Source organism: Thermobia domestica, chromosome 9 (genome assembly GCF_964235325.1).
Source record: "Thermobia domestica chromosome 9, izTheDome1.hap1.1, whole genome shotgun sequence".
In the NCBI taxonomy this organism is placed as follows: domain Eukaryota; kingdom Metazoa; phylum Arthropoda; class Insecta; order Zygentoma; family Lepismatidae; genus Thermobia; species Thermobia domestica.
Window position 1 is genome coordinate 204,534,240 of NC_137462.1, and position 14,021 is coordinate 204,548,260.

General features: G+C 33.6%; 2 protein-coding genes across 6 annotated transcripts in view; both read left to right on the forward strand.

The window, feature by feature from the left end:
* Nucleotides 1-572: 572 nt before the first annotated feature.
* Nucleotides 573-14,021, forward strand: part of LOC145660556 (RNA demethylase ALKBH7, mitochondrial) — a 37,961-nt gene continuing 24,512 nt past the window's right edge. For 2 of the 5 annotated variants that reach the window (XM_081725773.1, XM_081725775.1), the window contains exons 1-3: nucleotides 893-1,041; nucleotides 8,523-8,583; nucleotides 10,943-11,031. The gene's annotated coding sequence lies outside the window, so the exon portion shown is untranslated. Of the gene's footprint in view, nucleotides 1,042-8,522; nucleotides 8,584-10,942; nucleotides 11,032-14,021 lie in introns of all 5 variants that reach the window. The other 3 variants (XM_081725772.1, XM_081725774.1, XR_014126825.1) reach the window with 2 other exon arrangements.
* Nucleotides 1,048-5,842, forward strand: LOC145660557 (uncharacterized). Its single transcript, XM_081725777.1, has one exon. It carries the CDS (start codon nucleotides 1,322-1,324, stop codon nucleotides 2,147-2,149), a length of 828 nt encoding a protein of 275 aa, XP_081581903.1. The 5' UTR covers nucleotides 1,048-1,321; the 3' UTR covers nucleotides 2,150-5,842.

Genomic DNA, 14,021 nt, shown 5'->3' on the forward strand with positions numbered 1-14,021 from the left:
CTGAGATCCTGTTAGTGATGATGTATATAAAGCCCGATGTAAAGTTTGTAGAACCGAATTTACTGCTGAGTTGACTGTAGTAAAAAAAATCATGTTAAAGAAAAAAACATTTAAATGCAATGAAACATGTACAGTTTGCCCAAAGAAAATTCGATTTTTCATCATCCACTTCTACTTCTCATACCTTTAATACATAAGGTAAGCGAGCTGAAGTAATGCTATGTGGTTTTCAGCGGAACATAATATCTATGAACACGACAGATCATTTAACAGATGTAATTAAAAGTTCGTTCCCTGATTCTAAAATTGCTAACTCGATTCAATTAGGTAGAACTAAAGGAATGGGTGTGATAAAAATGTCATTAGTAAAGTAAGTTTATTATATTTTATTGCTATTATTAATAGTATTATACTTGTTTCTATAATCATCACGTTTATAATGTATATACGATATTTTTTTGTAATATATGATAGTTTTAAAGACGAAAATCGATGTTTTTGTTTTTCGAGGTTGGCAACAGTGGTGAGAAAAGAGGTGACGGAGTTCGACTGTAGCCGTTTCGGCGAGTGCCTCTGTTTGGTGGTGCTCTGTGAGGAAGAAAGTGGAGTGGGATTTCCTATACACCTACACTACACTTACATTTTCTTTTACATTTACACGTACATACATCCCCTTCTTTTTATACTCTTTCTACTTTTTCATTTTATACTTCCCACTTTCCTCTAACTTTTTGCCCTGTTCAACTTGGCTCTCAGCCCTCTTTCACTGTCTAAACTTCTTTCCTGATTTCGACCTTTTCCTGACTTTGACCTCTTCCCGATTGTGTCCTTTCTTCCCAATTGTGTCCTGTATTTTATTCAATTTTGTTGCTGAATCATAAATCCTCCGTGTGAGGTACACTTGACCATTTTGAAATCGTAGCACACATAACTGGCGAGCTGGTGCACCTACCTATTTGACCGGTAATGGTCTACGACAAGACAAGACGAGATAAGGTTATGGTGAGAGTTGGAGCTCACTGAAGAATTTTGTGTGAAATGGTATGTTTTGTGTATCTTTATAGATTTGTTTATTGATTGTGTAATTCATAGTTAAACCAGTGTTATTAGTGGCAGTGAAAACTCAGTATAGTTGACGGTGTTCTTATTTTTTTTCGACGATCTTCAAATATTGTTAGTGCAGTAAGAGAAATGGCACTTACGTACCAATTACGTTTACATTTCTAACAGTTCTTTGCCTTTGGATTGTGGACTTGATCTTCATTAATAGTTACTAAAATAGTTAAATTTTAGAGTGATAGGACGGCTTGAGCACTACGACATGGAGAAACTTAAATTGAACAGCAAGAGGAAGAATTCAGAGCAGTCAGCATCTAGTCACGTAAAGAAAGCAAAGTGTCTATCCAAGAACGCACTTCACGCCCGACTAAATAGGATAAAAAAGAAACAGTACATTGAAAGCTTAGAGGAAAATTTAAAATGTGTAAGAGATGAAAATAGTAAACTTCAGCAAACAGTTACTACGCAGGCAGATTTAATAAGTTCATTGCAGTCACAAGTAAAATATTTAAGAAATGTACTAGCGAACAGTGGTGAGATATCTCAAGTAATCCGATCTATTCATACCGGTACAAGACTTAAACTAACTTCTTCCCTGTGTCTCCCAGAAAACAATGCTAACGAAGAAAATGATAAATCGTTAGTAGATGTAAGTGTGCAATCAGTTCCGCAGAGAAGTTCACTATCTGATGCTTCTGATTCCAGTAACCTGTATTCTCCAGTTGACTTTCAAGACGATGAAAATAATCCCTCGTTTTTAGATTGCAGTAATCCTTATTCTCCTTTTAACTTCCATGACGAAAGTAATCCATCTTTTTTATATGATGCTTCATTATCTGCAGCCCTTGATACTGAACTAGAGTGTCCAATTCTTCCCACTGAACTGCAGTTACATGAGGACTTGCTGGAGGACCACAATTATTTTTCGTCTCCGGAATTAAGAGTTGATGATTTTGAAGCTGCCAATGCAGGAGTATGTATCCATGTTTCAAATAAGAAGCTGTCAATTGAGTTTTGTTCGCATTGCAGTGATAATGCGTTATCAGCTTGGAGAAATAAAGTTACTGAGTCACAGAACATAGTACCATGAAATAATATGGAAAAATTATAAAGAAAGTTACATTACGATGTCTGAAGAGCATCACATACCTATTAATAGCATATTCTGGTCGGTTCTTGAAATACAGAACCGAATGTTGACCAGAAAATTCCAGTCGAGGTTGGACTTGCTTGTTGTCATATTACAGTAAGTACTGAATCTTCACAGAGAAGGGGGCAGCGTAATTGTTTTATTGTATTGTACCAGTGTAGGTTGTTTATTATCATAAAGGACTAAATGTCCTGATAAAACCATGCAATAATAGTAATATTTCGAAAGTAAGCAAGCGAGAAATAGTGGATTGGTATGGTAAGTCCTTGCACTTCTAGCACAGGGTGAATGTTTTCCAATGTGTAAACGTAAGCTTACATTTGTTATATACGTTAAAAACATACATTGTTATTTGATTCCTTTAAAAAAAAAAAAAAAAAAATGCAGCCTGCACATCGTTTGCTATTGCGCGAGAACAGTTTTATTTATCAGCAACATACTGTATTGTTTCCTGCGCCGTTGTGTTAATCATATATTTAGTAGATAGCAGAAATTCGGTGACCAATAAAACATAGGCTTGGACTTTGTGCCAAAATGATAGATAAACATATTCATTTGAAAAACAAGTCTGCTACTACCAGACTAAGCTAATTATAATCATGAACAAGATTATCTATACTAGCATAGAAATATAAAGCTGCGTGTTATTACTGAATTGTGAAAGATGCCTTTAGCATCGACAGTGATTTGAGTTAAATAGTATATAATATGTATAGTTGTCCGCAATACGTTTTTGGTGTGAGTATCTTCTGAATGTGGAGTATCTTGCATATTAATTATCAATGTATTAAAGTTCTTCGTAAGTTCTAAATACTGTACGTACCCATTATATTATCTTAAGAACTTTTTAGCTGTACAACTATTCTATGTAGCCTACTAGGGAAGGTTCTAGGACACAGGTACTCCCACCCCCCATATAGTTTAGTATTTAGGTTGGTTCCTTTCTGTAGCAAAGTTTAATATTTAATTCAAATAGCATTGCCGAGCTAGTGAAGGCAGGTTAGAGCCCCGCAGGGCACGTTGTTTTCGGTCTTTATTACAGCTAAATGGGAAGGGGGACCTGTGTTCTAGAACCTTACCAGTATACTAATACGTCATTTTAGAAGTAGTTATATATATTTTGGTAAATTGTAACTGATCTTGAGTTACCAGTTTTGAGGGAAAAGTTTGCATTTCAGTTAATTCTACGAATGCAGATCTTAATTTATATTATTCATATAGTTAAAAAAGTATTTTAGAGGATGTTTTGCATACATTTATTCATTTTTGGTGCATAAATATATTTTCATTCCAATGTGCTTTGAGTAATTTATGAGAGCATTTAGTCTTTCTGTTAAGAATTAGTTCACAGAACTGAAGTCTGTGCACCAGTGTTTAATACAGTGACATTGACATTCATTTTAAACTCTGTGGAACTCATATAAGATATGAAGATGTTTGTGGGTAATGGGTGGCATGAGAGTTAATTATCCACAATATTTTATAAGGAGGACATCGGATCACTAAGATATTGTAAAAGTTATATAAAAGCATAAACATTCCGAAGTAGTTTTAAGAGTGGAAGCTGATACATATAACGACTTTTATATTATGTGGCAAGATATTTTGCATCAAATCAATGGTACTTGTTTATAGTATGGACACATTAATTTGTGCATAATCCGTCAGTATTGTATGAAACTAGTGATATGACTATAGGCATCATGACCAAGGGCAGTGTAGAAATTGTCAATATTTTCTCGTTTTTTCGATGTCTAGCGATAATTTCCGCAGTAAAAATTGTCCCGTAAATGTATTTTACTAGGAAGTAAGTTTGAGGCTATTATATTAGTGAATGAAGGATATATACTGTATATATTGAAATTTAGGTTAGTGGTACTGAAGAGAAGAATTTTACGAAGTAGAGTGTATCAATAAACTGTTATAATCAGACAAAAATCAAGAACTCAGGATAAATAAAATAAAATTAAAAAAAAAAAAGGTGAAGATTGATCGCTATTTCAGTACCGTATTGAAAGATTTTCTGTTACTTTTTATATTTTGATCAATATTAAGTTACTGTGTCTCATTCATTCCAGAATAACTAGATGCGATTACTGAATTACAAATAATGATCTTGTAACATTGAGAAAAAAGAGATCAACATGAAGAATATTTCGTTTGTGTTTAATAATAAGTTGGGAGAAAAATAAAATTGAATTAAACTGTTAATTTTCCTGTTTCGACTAGCCATTCAAATTGTAAATAGTGTAAGTAATTAGTAGATTTGACTTAGAGAAAGGTGAAAAGATAATGACATTGATTTTTACGAACATGAGCTTTGGAAGGAAGCATACATAAGAGAATGAGGAGGAAAATGTTGAATAAAGGATCTTCTTTAATAAAAGTTTGTACTCTTACAGTCACATAAAACGAATACACTAAAGTATAATTGAGACTTGAGTATAAGGGAGGTTATGTTTGTAAATAGTGTTTACTTCGTCTGTATTATTACGACAGTACTCTTGTGTCTATAAATCTTACAACTATGTAACACAAAGATAATATTCGTTGTATGTATCAAGTTACGGCTGATTTTATTGTTTTCACTTACATAATTGTATATAATTGTAGTTCTTAATTTGATTTTTCTGTTGTTATTAATGTGTCAGTACTGTTAGGAATTACTGAATGAATTTTGTATTTGCACTTCTGTTTCAGCTATATTCAGGTTTAAGAGATACACATATACAAGTTATGCTTGATAATATTTTTAGTCTGTGTAATAATGTCCTAAGTTTCATCAGCTTTTGCGTGTTTAAAGCAAACATTTGCTGCATCATATTTTATTTTTATTCTATATATGGTTTTCTTTTTTCTGTCATACGTGTTCATGGTATGATTTCTTGCTCTGCTAAAGTTCATTCACATTCAAACTTAATTACTGTGGGGTAACAACAGTCGTACTCAGTAGTAAGTAAACTTATGTATAACACTGGCGTACAGTGGTTTTGGTGCCGGGTGTTTCTTAGTTGATTTGAAGTAGAATTGGGACGCTGAATCCAAATATGGCGTTAGTTCTCCCCGAACAGCTTTAGTTTTTGAGATATAGGAATTGCAAGACTGACCTGCTACAACGTTGAAAATTGCATAGGTGCTGTTTTACTGTAAGTGAAAAGAAAACTATGACATTTAAATCTGTTATTTGGAACACTTTGAAAATAATGAAAACCATATAAACACAAACATCAAGTACATAATAACTCTGTAACTACATTTTATAATAGTTTTTATGAATAAAAAATCAAATAATTTGTTCAAAACGATCTATTCAACACTTCGGAAGCTTCGTTTTCGTGACATCCTTGAATGTTTCTTTGCACAGTCTCTTTTTAGGTTCCAGCAGTAATCTGCCATCATATGGGCATCCCATCTTCCTTGGTAACGGTCCTCCATTGTTTTAATATCTTGGTGAAATCTTTCACCTTGTTCTTCACTCAGACTGCCTACGTTGTCTGGGAAACGGTCCAAATGGCTGTGCAGGTAATGAATTTTGATACTCATATTACATCCAAGTTTTTGGAATGCATTAAGCATCTGGTTCACTAGCTCAACATAGTTATCAGCTTTATTATTGCCAAGGAAATTCTTGATAACTTCTACAAATGAGGTCCAAGCTCTACGTTCAGTCTCATTCATGGACTCCACGAAAGCCGGATCTTTCATGAGTTGTCTTATTTGGGGACCATCAAATATTCCAGCTTTTAATTTTTCTGTGCTGATCTGAGGTAGCTTGTTTCCCATGTAAGCAAAGCACGGCCCGTCCTTATTTAGCGCCTTTACAAACTGCTTCATCAAACCGAGCTTGAGATGTAGAGGTGGCAAAATGATTTTGTCACACTCAACAATAGGCATGTTAATAATATTTTTCTTACCAACAACCATGTCGTCTCTCTGCGGCCACTCTTTTTTTGACCAATGGTTTGCTTTGTCTCTGCTATCCCACAGACATAGAAAACAAGGATATTTTGTGTAGCCACTTTGCTGTCCAAGAAGAAAGTTCACCATCTTTAAATCCACACAAATCACCCACTGATGGTCCTGATATTTACTTTTTTCCATAACCAAAGCAATTGCTTCATATTCTTCTTTCAGTCGTGTTGAATGAGCGATTGGAATTGAGCCATATTTATTGCCATTGTGTAGAAGGACGCATTTTAAACTTCGCTTGGAGCTATCAATAAACAGGCGCCAATCATCTGGATTGTATTCTGGAAGACTCATGTGTTCTAGGAGACCTCTAACATCGTGACAGAATACGAGATTTGTGTCTTCAGTGAAAAATGGTAAAAACTCCTTTTCCCTTGTTCGGTAGAATGTAATTTTAGTTCCTTGTTCTAGTAAGTTTTTCTCCTTCAATCTGGAAGCAAGTAATTCAGACGATTCTTTTGAAAGATTAAGGTCCCTAACTAGATCATTTAGCTCATCTTGATTAAACTGTTGAGGAATTGTTGACATTCCCTCATAATCACTGTCACTTCCATCATCCATGTCACAAGAATGTTCACTACGTTCGTTTTCAGTCTCACAAAGCTCTGGCAAGTGGTGAAACGTTGGGATTGGTATTTCATCGGAATGAACAACTGGACGTCTTGCTGAAGGCAGATCAGGATATGTCCACTTGTTCCGGTTATTTCTATTCATACCCGTAACATTTACCAGGCAGAAATAACAGTCATCAACATGGTTTGTGGGTTCCCTCCAAACCATTGGAACACCAAACTTAAGACTTTTTCTTTTTCCAGTTGTCCACTGTCGCAAGTGTTCAGTACACATTTTACACACAATATGTGGAGCCCACGTTTTATCTTGGTCCCCTAGGCGTACACCAAAATATGCATGATATGCTTTTTTTACAAAGTCACTGATATGTTTTCTATTGTCTTTAAATGTGTACTCACCACATATGTAGCAAAACACATCAGGATGGTTAACACAACTTCTTCGACTTGAACTCATTTTATGTTCAGGCCACTAACACGGATGTTAAATATAAAGCCTTAGTATACGCGATACAAGTTATGATTTCAGAACAAAACTCACATGTTCCAACATGTCACTCCACCTGCAAGACAACAACTACGATCCACTAGCCAAGTAGAATACCAATGCAATCTAGTGGACGTTCCTGGAACTACTATATGACTAGTTTCCGTTTAGTACCGACAGATAGCAGCACTAATGAGAAAAGAGCGCCGTTCTTCCAAATAGAAATCTCTATAGAGCACAGTAGGATTTATTTGAGTTGCAGAGTTTATAAGATCATATTCAAACTTGTTATTACGAGAATATTTGTATTTCTTTTGCTTATTTTGTATACTATTGCAAGAAGCATGCAGAAATAGTGGTTACATCATTTATAATTTACATATTTATTTTGGATTGTAATATTTCTTCCACATACATTGTAACGTAAATAACACTACTGGTACAGTAGCCTGTATCTACCAAAGTAGAGCTGATAGAAAAAAACTGCTTACATTATTGGATTCAGCGCCCCACACATAGTTAAAATCAGCTCTAAAATTTTAGGCACCAAGAAAATTTTTTTTTTCTGTAGGCCTGTGTAATCAGTTCAAATCTTAATTGTTAAGTATAAGCTCATTTCAATAGAACTAACTTCATTTTTATTTCCCTGCTTTCCTAATCGTCTGTTAGGTAGAATTATTAGATAGAAATACATTTCCTGACAGTGATTGTCCGAATCAGGCGTGTGATATTTTTCAAGTTTTTTTCAATGTAATTCGTGTAGGTTTTTCAGTATTCGAAATAGTGTCGTATCACTTTCTTTTTAATATCGATAACGTATGAGAGCAGCAGCTGCTCTTGGGAGAAAGCTACTGTAGATACATTATACGTGTATATACGTGATTAGCTTTTCTCGAGTGGGCAGCAAAGTTTTTTCGTTTAGTTATTTTCTACTGCTGATGTCTTTTTATTTTATTTATTTATTTATTTATTTATTTTTTTTTATTATAAGTATTGGTGAAGATCCGTAGTTCAGCTTGAACACAACACTGGAAAGCGTTGAATGTCAAGAAATTTTTGCTATAATAATTAGTATAGTGTCAGGTCTTTTTTTTTTTCTTCTTTTTTTTTAAGTTTAGTTTAGTTAAGATGGAAAATATTGAAACATTAAGTTTTTTTAAATTAATTTGGTAGATAACACTGAAAAGTGTATCTAGCTAATGAAATTGAGCGAAGTATATTTGGTAGAAAGCGCTGCAAAGTGTGTCTACCGAGAGAAATTGAACAAAGTATGTTTACTTTCCAGGCCAGGAAACATGAAAGATTTGGACTATCGGAATCAGCTGGGAGCACATCTAATAATAAAGGTGGGGTAGTTTTCTTAAAACTTAACTTTAAATTTGAAGTACAGTTTACGTTCAAAATTTCTGCGTAGATAATCTGTTTAAATCTCGTCTGCATGTCAGAAATTTTGAGTGTGGCTGTGCTAATGACTTATTTATGTATTTTTTCTTATTATTAGTTCTACAGAATTAAAATACTTCAATTGATTAGAAACTTGATTTCTCGTTCATTACTATGAAATACAATCTCATTTCTTAAAGAAAAGAGTAGCATTTTGAAAGACTAAGATCTAAATAAGGTTAATTACTTATAGGAGCGAACGCGTGAGGAATCTATTCCGTAATTGGTTGTTGAGCGTATGGAAAACATTATGATAACTACAATTAACTTGAATAATGTTCTGGGTATTTTAGCCGATATTTCTGGTACTTACCACAGGAATTCTTCGTCGGGGCTAGGACGTAAGACTCAGACTCAGCCTGATGCAGTTCTCACCTATTTTTTTACAACAGTAGTATAAGAAAGTATATACAGTTTTTCTATATACCGTATTATAATGTGCTAGTGCATTAACCCTAAATCAAACCGTAATCTATCTTTTTGAATATCTTCTGTAATCTTATGCGTGGCGTATGCCTTCCAACACTTTGCGAGTTTAAAGTAACGTTTATATAAAGATAGTAAATGTGTAACTGTTTCGCCAACTAACTGAACTTCAGATACTGTAACCTTGCGTGTATAGTGTCTGATGAACCAATATGTTGAGTTTGTTGGTGAAATTGTTACACATTTATTATTTTTAAATAAACGTTGCTTTTTCAGTGATTTGTATTTCTAGTTTAAGTTTAAAGCCATAGTACAGTGATGCCATATTAAACACTGTTGCCAATTGATGTAAAAATTGAAGCTTCAGTCTGTCTTAAGCCTTATCCTCGACGAAGAGTACCCGTGGGAAGTACTCGAAATATTGGCAAAAAAATAAATTTTATTCATATTAGTTAATTACTATCAACATATTCCTTATTTACTACTGTATGCTATGACAGTAATGTAGTTTGTACAGCAAAAGAACTGGCACTGCAATGCCCATTTTGCTTGCAACGTATGTGATCATGTTCCTTCGCTCAACTTCGAGAATGCGATCTATAATTAATTATGCATAATAAGTAAAAGTTAATCATGTCCATTTTGTATTTTAAATTATAAAGAATATGCTCCGTCTGAACATAAAAGATAATATCGTCTTAACTACTTAATGTATCAAAGAAAGGACGTGTCTTAAACATCTGTCAATTTGTCTGAAATTGAAATTTCGGATTTCTTGTCTGTCATTCGAACCAATATTATACTAATTTTTAGTCAGTGGAACGTCGGGTGGTACCTTCTATTAATAACATGTTATGCTCTTATATATATTTTGAAGGAAATAAGGAAATATAGACACAGTGACTTGAGATGACCAAGTTCACTGTCGCTTCGGACAATATTTATGCATTAAATTTTTCAAATTTAAAATTAGTGTAAAATCAGCAGATTCAAATATTGTTTCAAGTTGTCTGTCACTACAGAGGTATACCTAACATAAAAATTAGCGTGTGAAGTTAAGAAAAGTGCAAATACGGAATGATGAAGTTGAGCTGGGAAATCACTTAACTTCACGGTGAGGTGAGTGGATGATATCATCGGCGAATAACGTTACAATTGGATTTGATTCGCACTCTAAAGATAGTATTTTTTCCCAGCTCGCAGTACATGTCCACATCGTCATAATAAATATTAACAGTTTCCGTGTCTTTCCTTTTCGAAAGTGTTTTCCTGAGAACAGTTGGTCCGATTTATATGGGAAGTTATTAAATGCTAGAAGAAAACTTATTCACAGTAGGGAATGCGATAGATTTTAAGGAATTATGATGAAATGATCAAGTAAGAGGAGTAAAATATATCGAGAAAACCCATAGACACTGTTTTTACCTCTAAAACTGCATGAAGCAACCAGAGATGACGCTTAAAATAGCTGCAATTCGACACTTAAGGGTGAGATTCAGATGCCAAATAATGTTGTATCTTACATACCATATTTCATTCTGAAAATAACTTCAATCTATGGCGGAAGGTCATTTTTAGCGAGTAAATTTGTGTTTTTGTGGGCAGTAGATAGATGAAGAATAGCTTTTTATTACGTTCAAAATTAACTCTAAATGTATATGCACAATCGCTTATATCAAGAAAGTACGTAAAAATGTTACGTGTTCTTAGTATTCTATGAGTATTTTGTATGGCATTGATCATAAGCAGTGTGAAAATATGATGGTAAGTCAGTTTGAAGTTTGTAATTGAACCTCTCCAAATGCTCTATTTTGACCATGTTTTTTTACTTTGCAGCTCTCATTCGTATGAATTCGGAATAGAGGCCGGTGAGATATTGCAAGTAGTCTCTGGCTTCATTCATATAACACGCAAGGTTTGTAAAGGTATATCGCGGTGTTAGTCTTGGAAGATAATAAAATTTTGTGTTATTGTAAGGCAGTTTCCTCAAGTAGCTCTTCTGTAATGAAATTATTATAAAAGTTGAGCAAAACATTTACTTTGTTGATTGCGTGTGTTAAGAGTTTTCAGCTACTTATTTTGTGCCCTCGTTTTCTAGGTTAAATTACCTACATGAAGATCAAATCACTATAAACACATCGTACACTTTTGTAGTGCCCCGCTATGACAGCTGTACACTACAGTTTATTTTCCTTAATTTATGTTTTATTTGTTGCTTTGTATGTTTACATATTCAGTTTATATTTTGTGTCTTAATTATTGATTTAATTCTTTTACGTTTATGAAAAGTTATGCAATATCCCGCTCATTCTCAATCTGTACCCGAATTCCCATATAAACAACATATTAGATTAAAAATTCGAATTGGCAAAAAGGGATAAATTATGGAACTTGATGAAGAAGAAGAGAAAATTTACAGAAACAATGAAGTTTGTTTGAAAAAGGATTATTTAACAACAATATAAAAGTTTGTTTATGTTAAAGAAAAAAACTATTTCTCTGTAATACTTAGTTTTTACTTCGATATTGAAATAGAGAGTACGAAAGGCTCCTGGCTTTAAAATACTTTTTGTTCTCTCTTATTTGAATAGGGCACCAAAATTCTGGTCAGGAATGGTTAGATTTACTACTTTCGATTTCAATATAATGATAAGTGCAATATCTACTCATGAAATACTAAATTCACTTTGGGGGCGCGGTGGCTCAGTGGTAGAGCGTTCACCTCCGGTGCTTGGGGTCCCTGGTTCGATCCCAGCTCGCGCCGTGTGGACTTTCAGGACAAACACCATGTTCGTGGGTTTTCTCGGGGTTCTCCTGTTTGCTCCCACTTTCTTCATTCCACCGTTTCACTCATTTCTCATTATCACCCTCTCCTTCAGCCTAACCGGCATAACCATGGGACGTTAAACTTAAAGATTTAATTTGGACAACTACAAGGCCAGGTAAAACCGCAAATCATTACTTTTAAGGGTATTTCGTTTTGTTTGAGTTGCAGTATAATTGACAGAATATACTGCCGTTAAGGAGGTTATTGATTTGGGGATCTCTAAACCCCAAAACTCCGCTCAGCCACTCTAAATTGTAATGGAAAGTATATAGTAAAACAACATAGTTTCTTCAAAATTATCAGTGTTTTCGAATCTGTATCAGTATATTAAATCAAAATTGAAACAATCCCTTACAGTACTATTCATGTAGGCATATGATTATTATGTTGATTGCAGTTTTCTATACAAAACATAAATGTACTGTGCAGTTATAATCAATATGGTTTAGTGGCAACAAGGTACAGTATAAGTATTCTAACGTTCCGTATTAATGTTACGTATTGGCATATGAGATTTTCTCTGAAAAATAAGGTGTGTGCATATCTACATGTACAGCAATAAGTTCAGATCAATGCATTGGTGTTTCTTACAATGTAGACAAATACTTACTTGTGTCGGACGAAGATTCATACTAGCACCGGCATCAACTAGGTTAACCTATAAAAGGAAAGTATATTAAGTCAAATGAATAATCGATATAATGAATGTTTAATATATATAGCACGTATAACGTAATGAAATATGATAAGGTATAATTTTAAAATAATAAGACTTATAATGAATTTTGAAGGAATAATATATATATAATAGATTCTACGATAAAAGAATGAGGGAAATAAAAATAAAAAATACTTACCTGTGATGAAGAGGAATGACTGGTGATACTGAGAATCGTTGAATCTCGACGAGACATCTGAAAAATAGAAAATATTAGTAGACAGGAAATAATCTAAACCTAGAACTCTTCTGAAACTCATTATACTAAAACTAACTATTGCTAAGTATGTACTACACCTACGATACTATAGAAATGGATATTTAACAAATAAGAACTAAAGAAAACAATGAATACTTACCTCAGTTACCAAACATTGTTATTTATGGAAGAATTGTCTGTTAGAAAGCAATACGATGCAAAACTTACGCCGGGTGATGTTATTATTTCGAATGTGCTGTATTTCATGTGATTCGAAGTTTTGTTTTCTGAAAATGATTTGGGTTTTACCTGGCCTTGTAGTTGTTCAAGTTGAGTATTAGTAGTATATACTAATAATATTCTTTAGCATAAACAAACTTTCATATTGTTGTTAAATATGTTAAATAATCCTTTCTCAAGCAGACTTCGTTGTTTCTGTAAATTTTCTTCTTTCTACTTCATCAAGTTCCATAATTTATCCCTTTTTGCCAATTCGAATTTTTAATCTAATATGTTGTTTATATGGGAATTCGGGTACAGATTGGAATGAGCGGGGTATAACTTTTCATAAACATAAAATAATTAAATCAATAATTAAGACAAAACATAAACTGAATATGTAAACAAACAAGCAACAAATAAAACATAAATTAAGCAAAATAAACTGTAGTGTACAGCTGTCATAGCGGAGCACTACACTTATGATGCAAGGGTTCTAACATTGAAATGAGAGCTCTTTTATAAAGTGGTTGTTTATATAGGGAAAATAATGGTACAAAGAATAGGATTCAGTGCGCCAGTGAATCACCCGGTAATTTAGAAACACCCATAGTCAGGACTTGAAAAATCTTGCTTGCAAGTACTAGCTGGACAAAATATTTACTAGCAAGACCATTTTGCATTTTGCAGTCACAGTATTTATACAAAGATATAAAAGTAACTTTGCGACACAGTAAACTTATGTCATATCAGTATATTTTCTATTTTGTTTATTGGCATGTCTCTTACAAATAAAAAGAAGAGTGACATCTGCTATTTATTCTGGAATTCACGTTTCTGATTGATTGTACTTAACTCACCAAATGTAAAAACGTACTCGTCATTGGCAAGCAGGCGAGTGGATTTTTCAAGCCCTGTCCATAGTAGGGTACAAGAATTTTATCGTCATCAA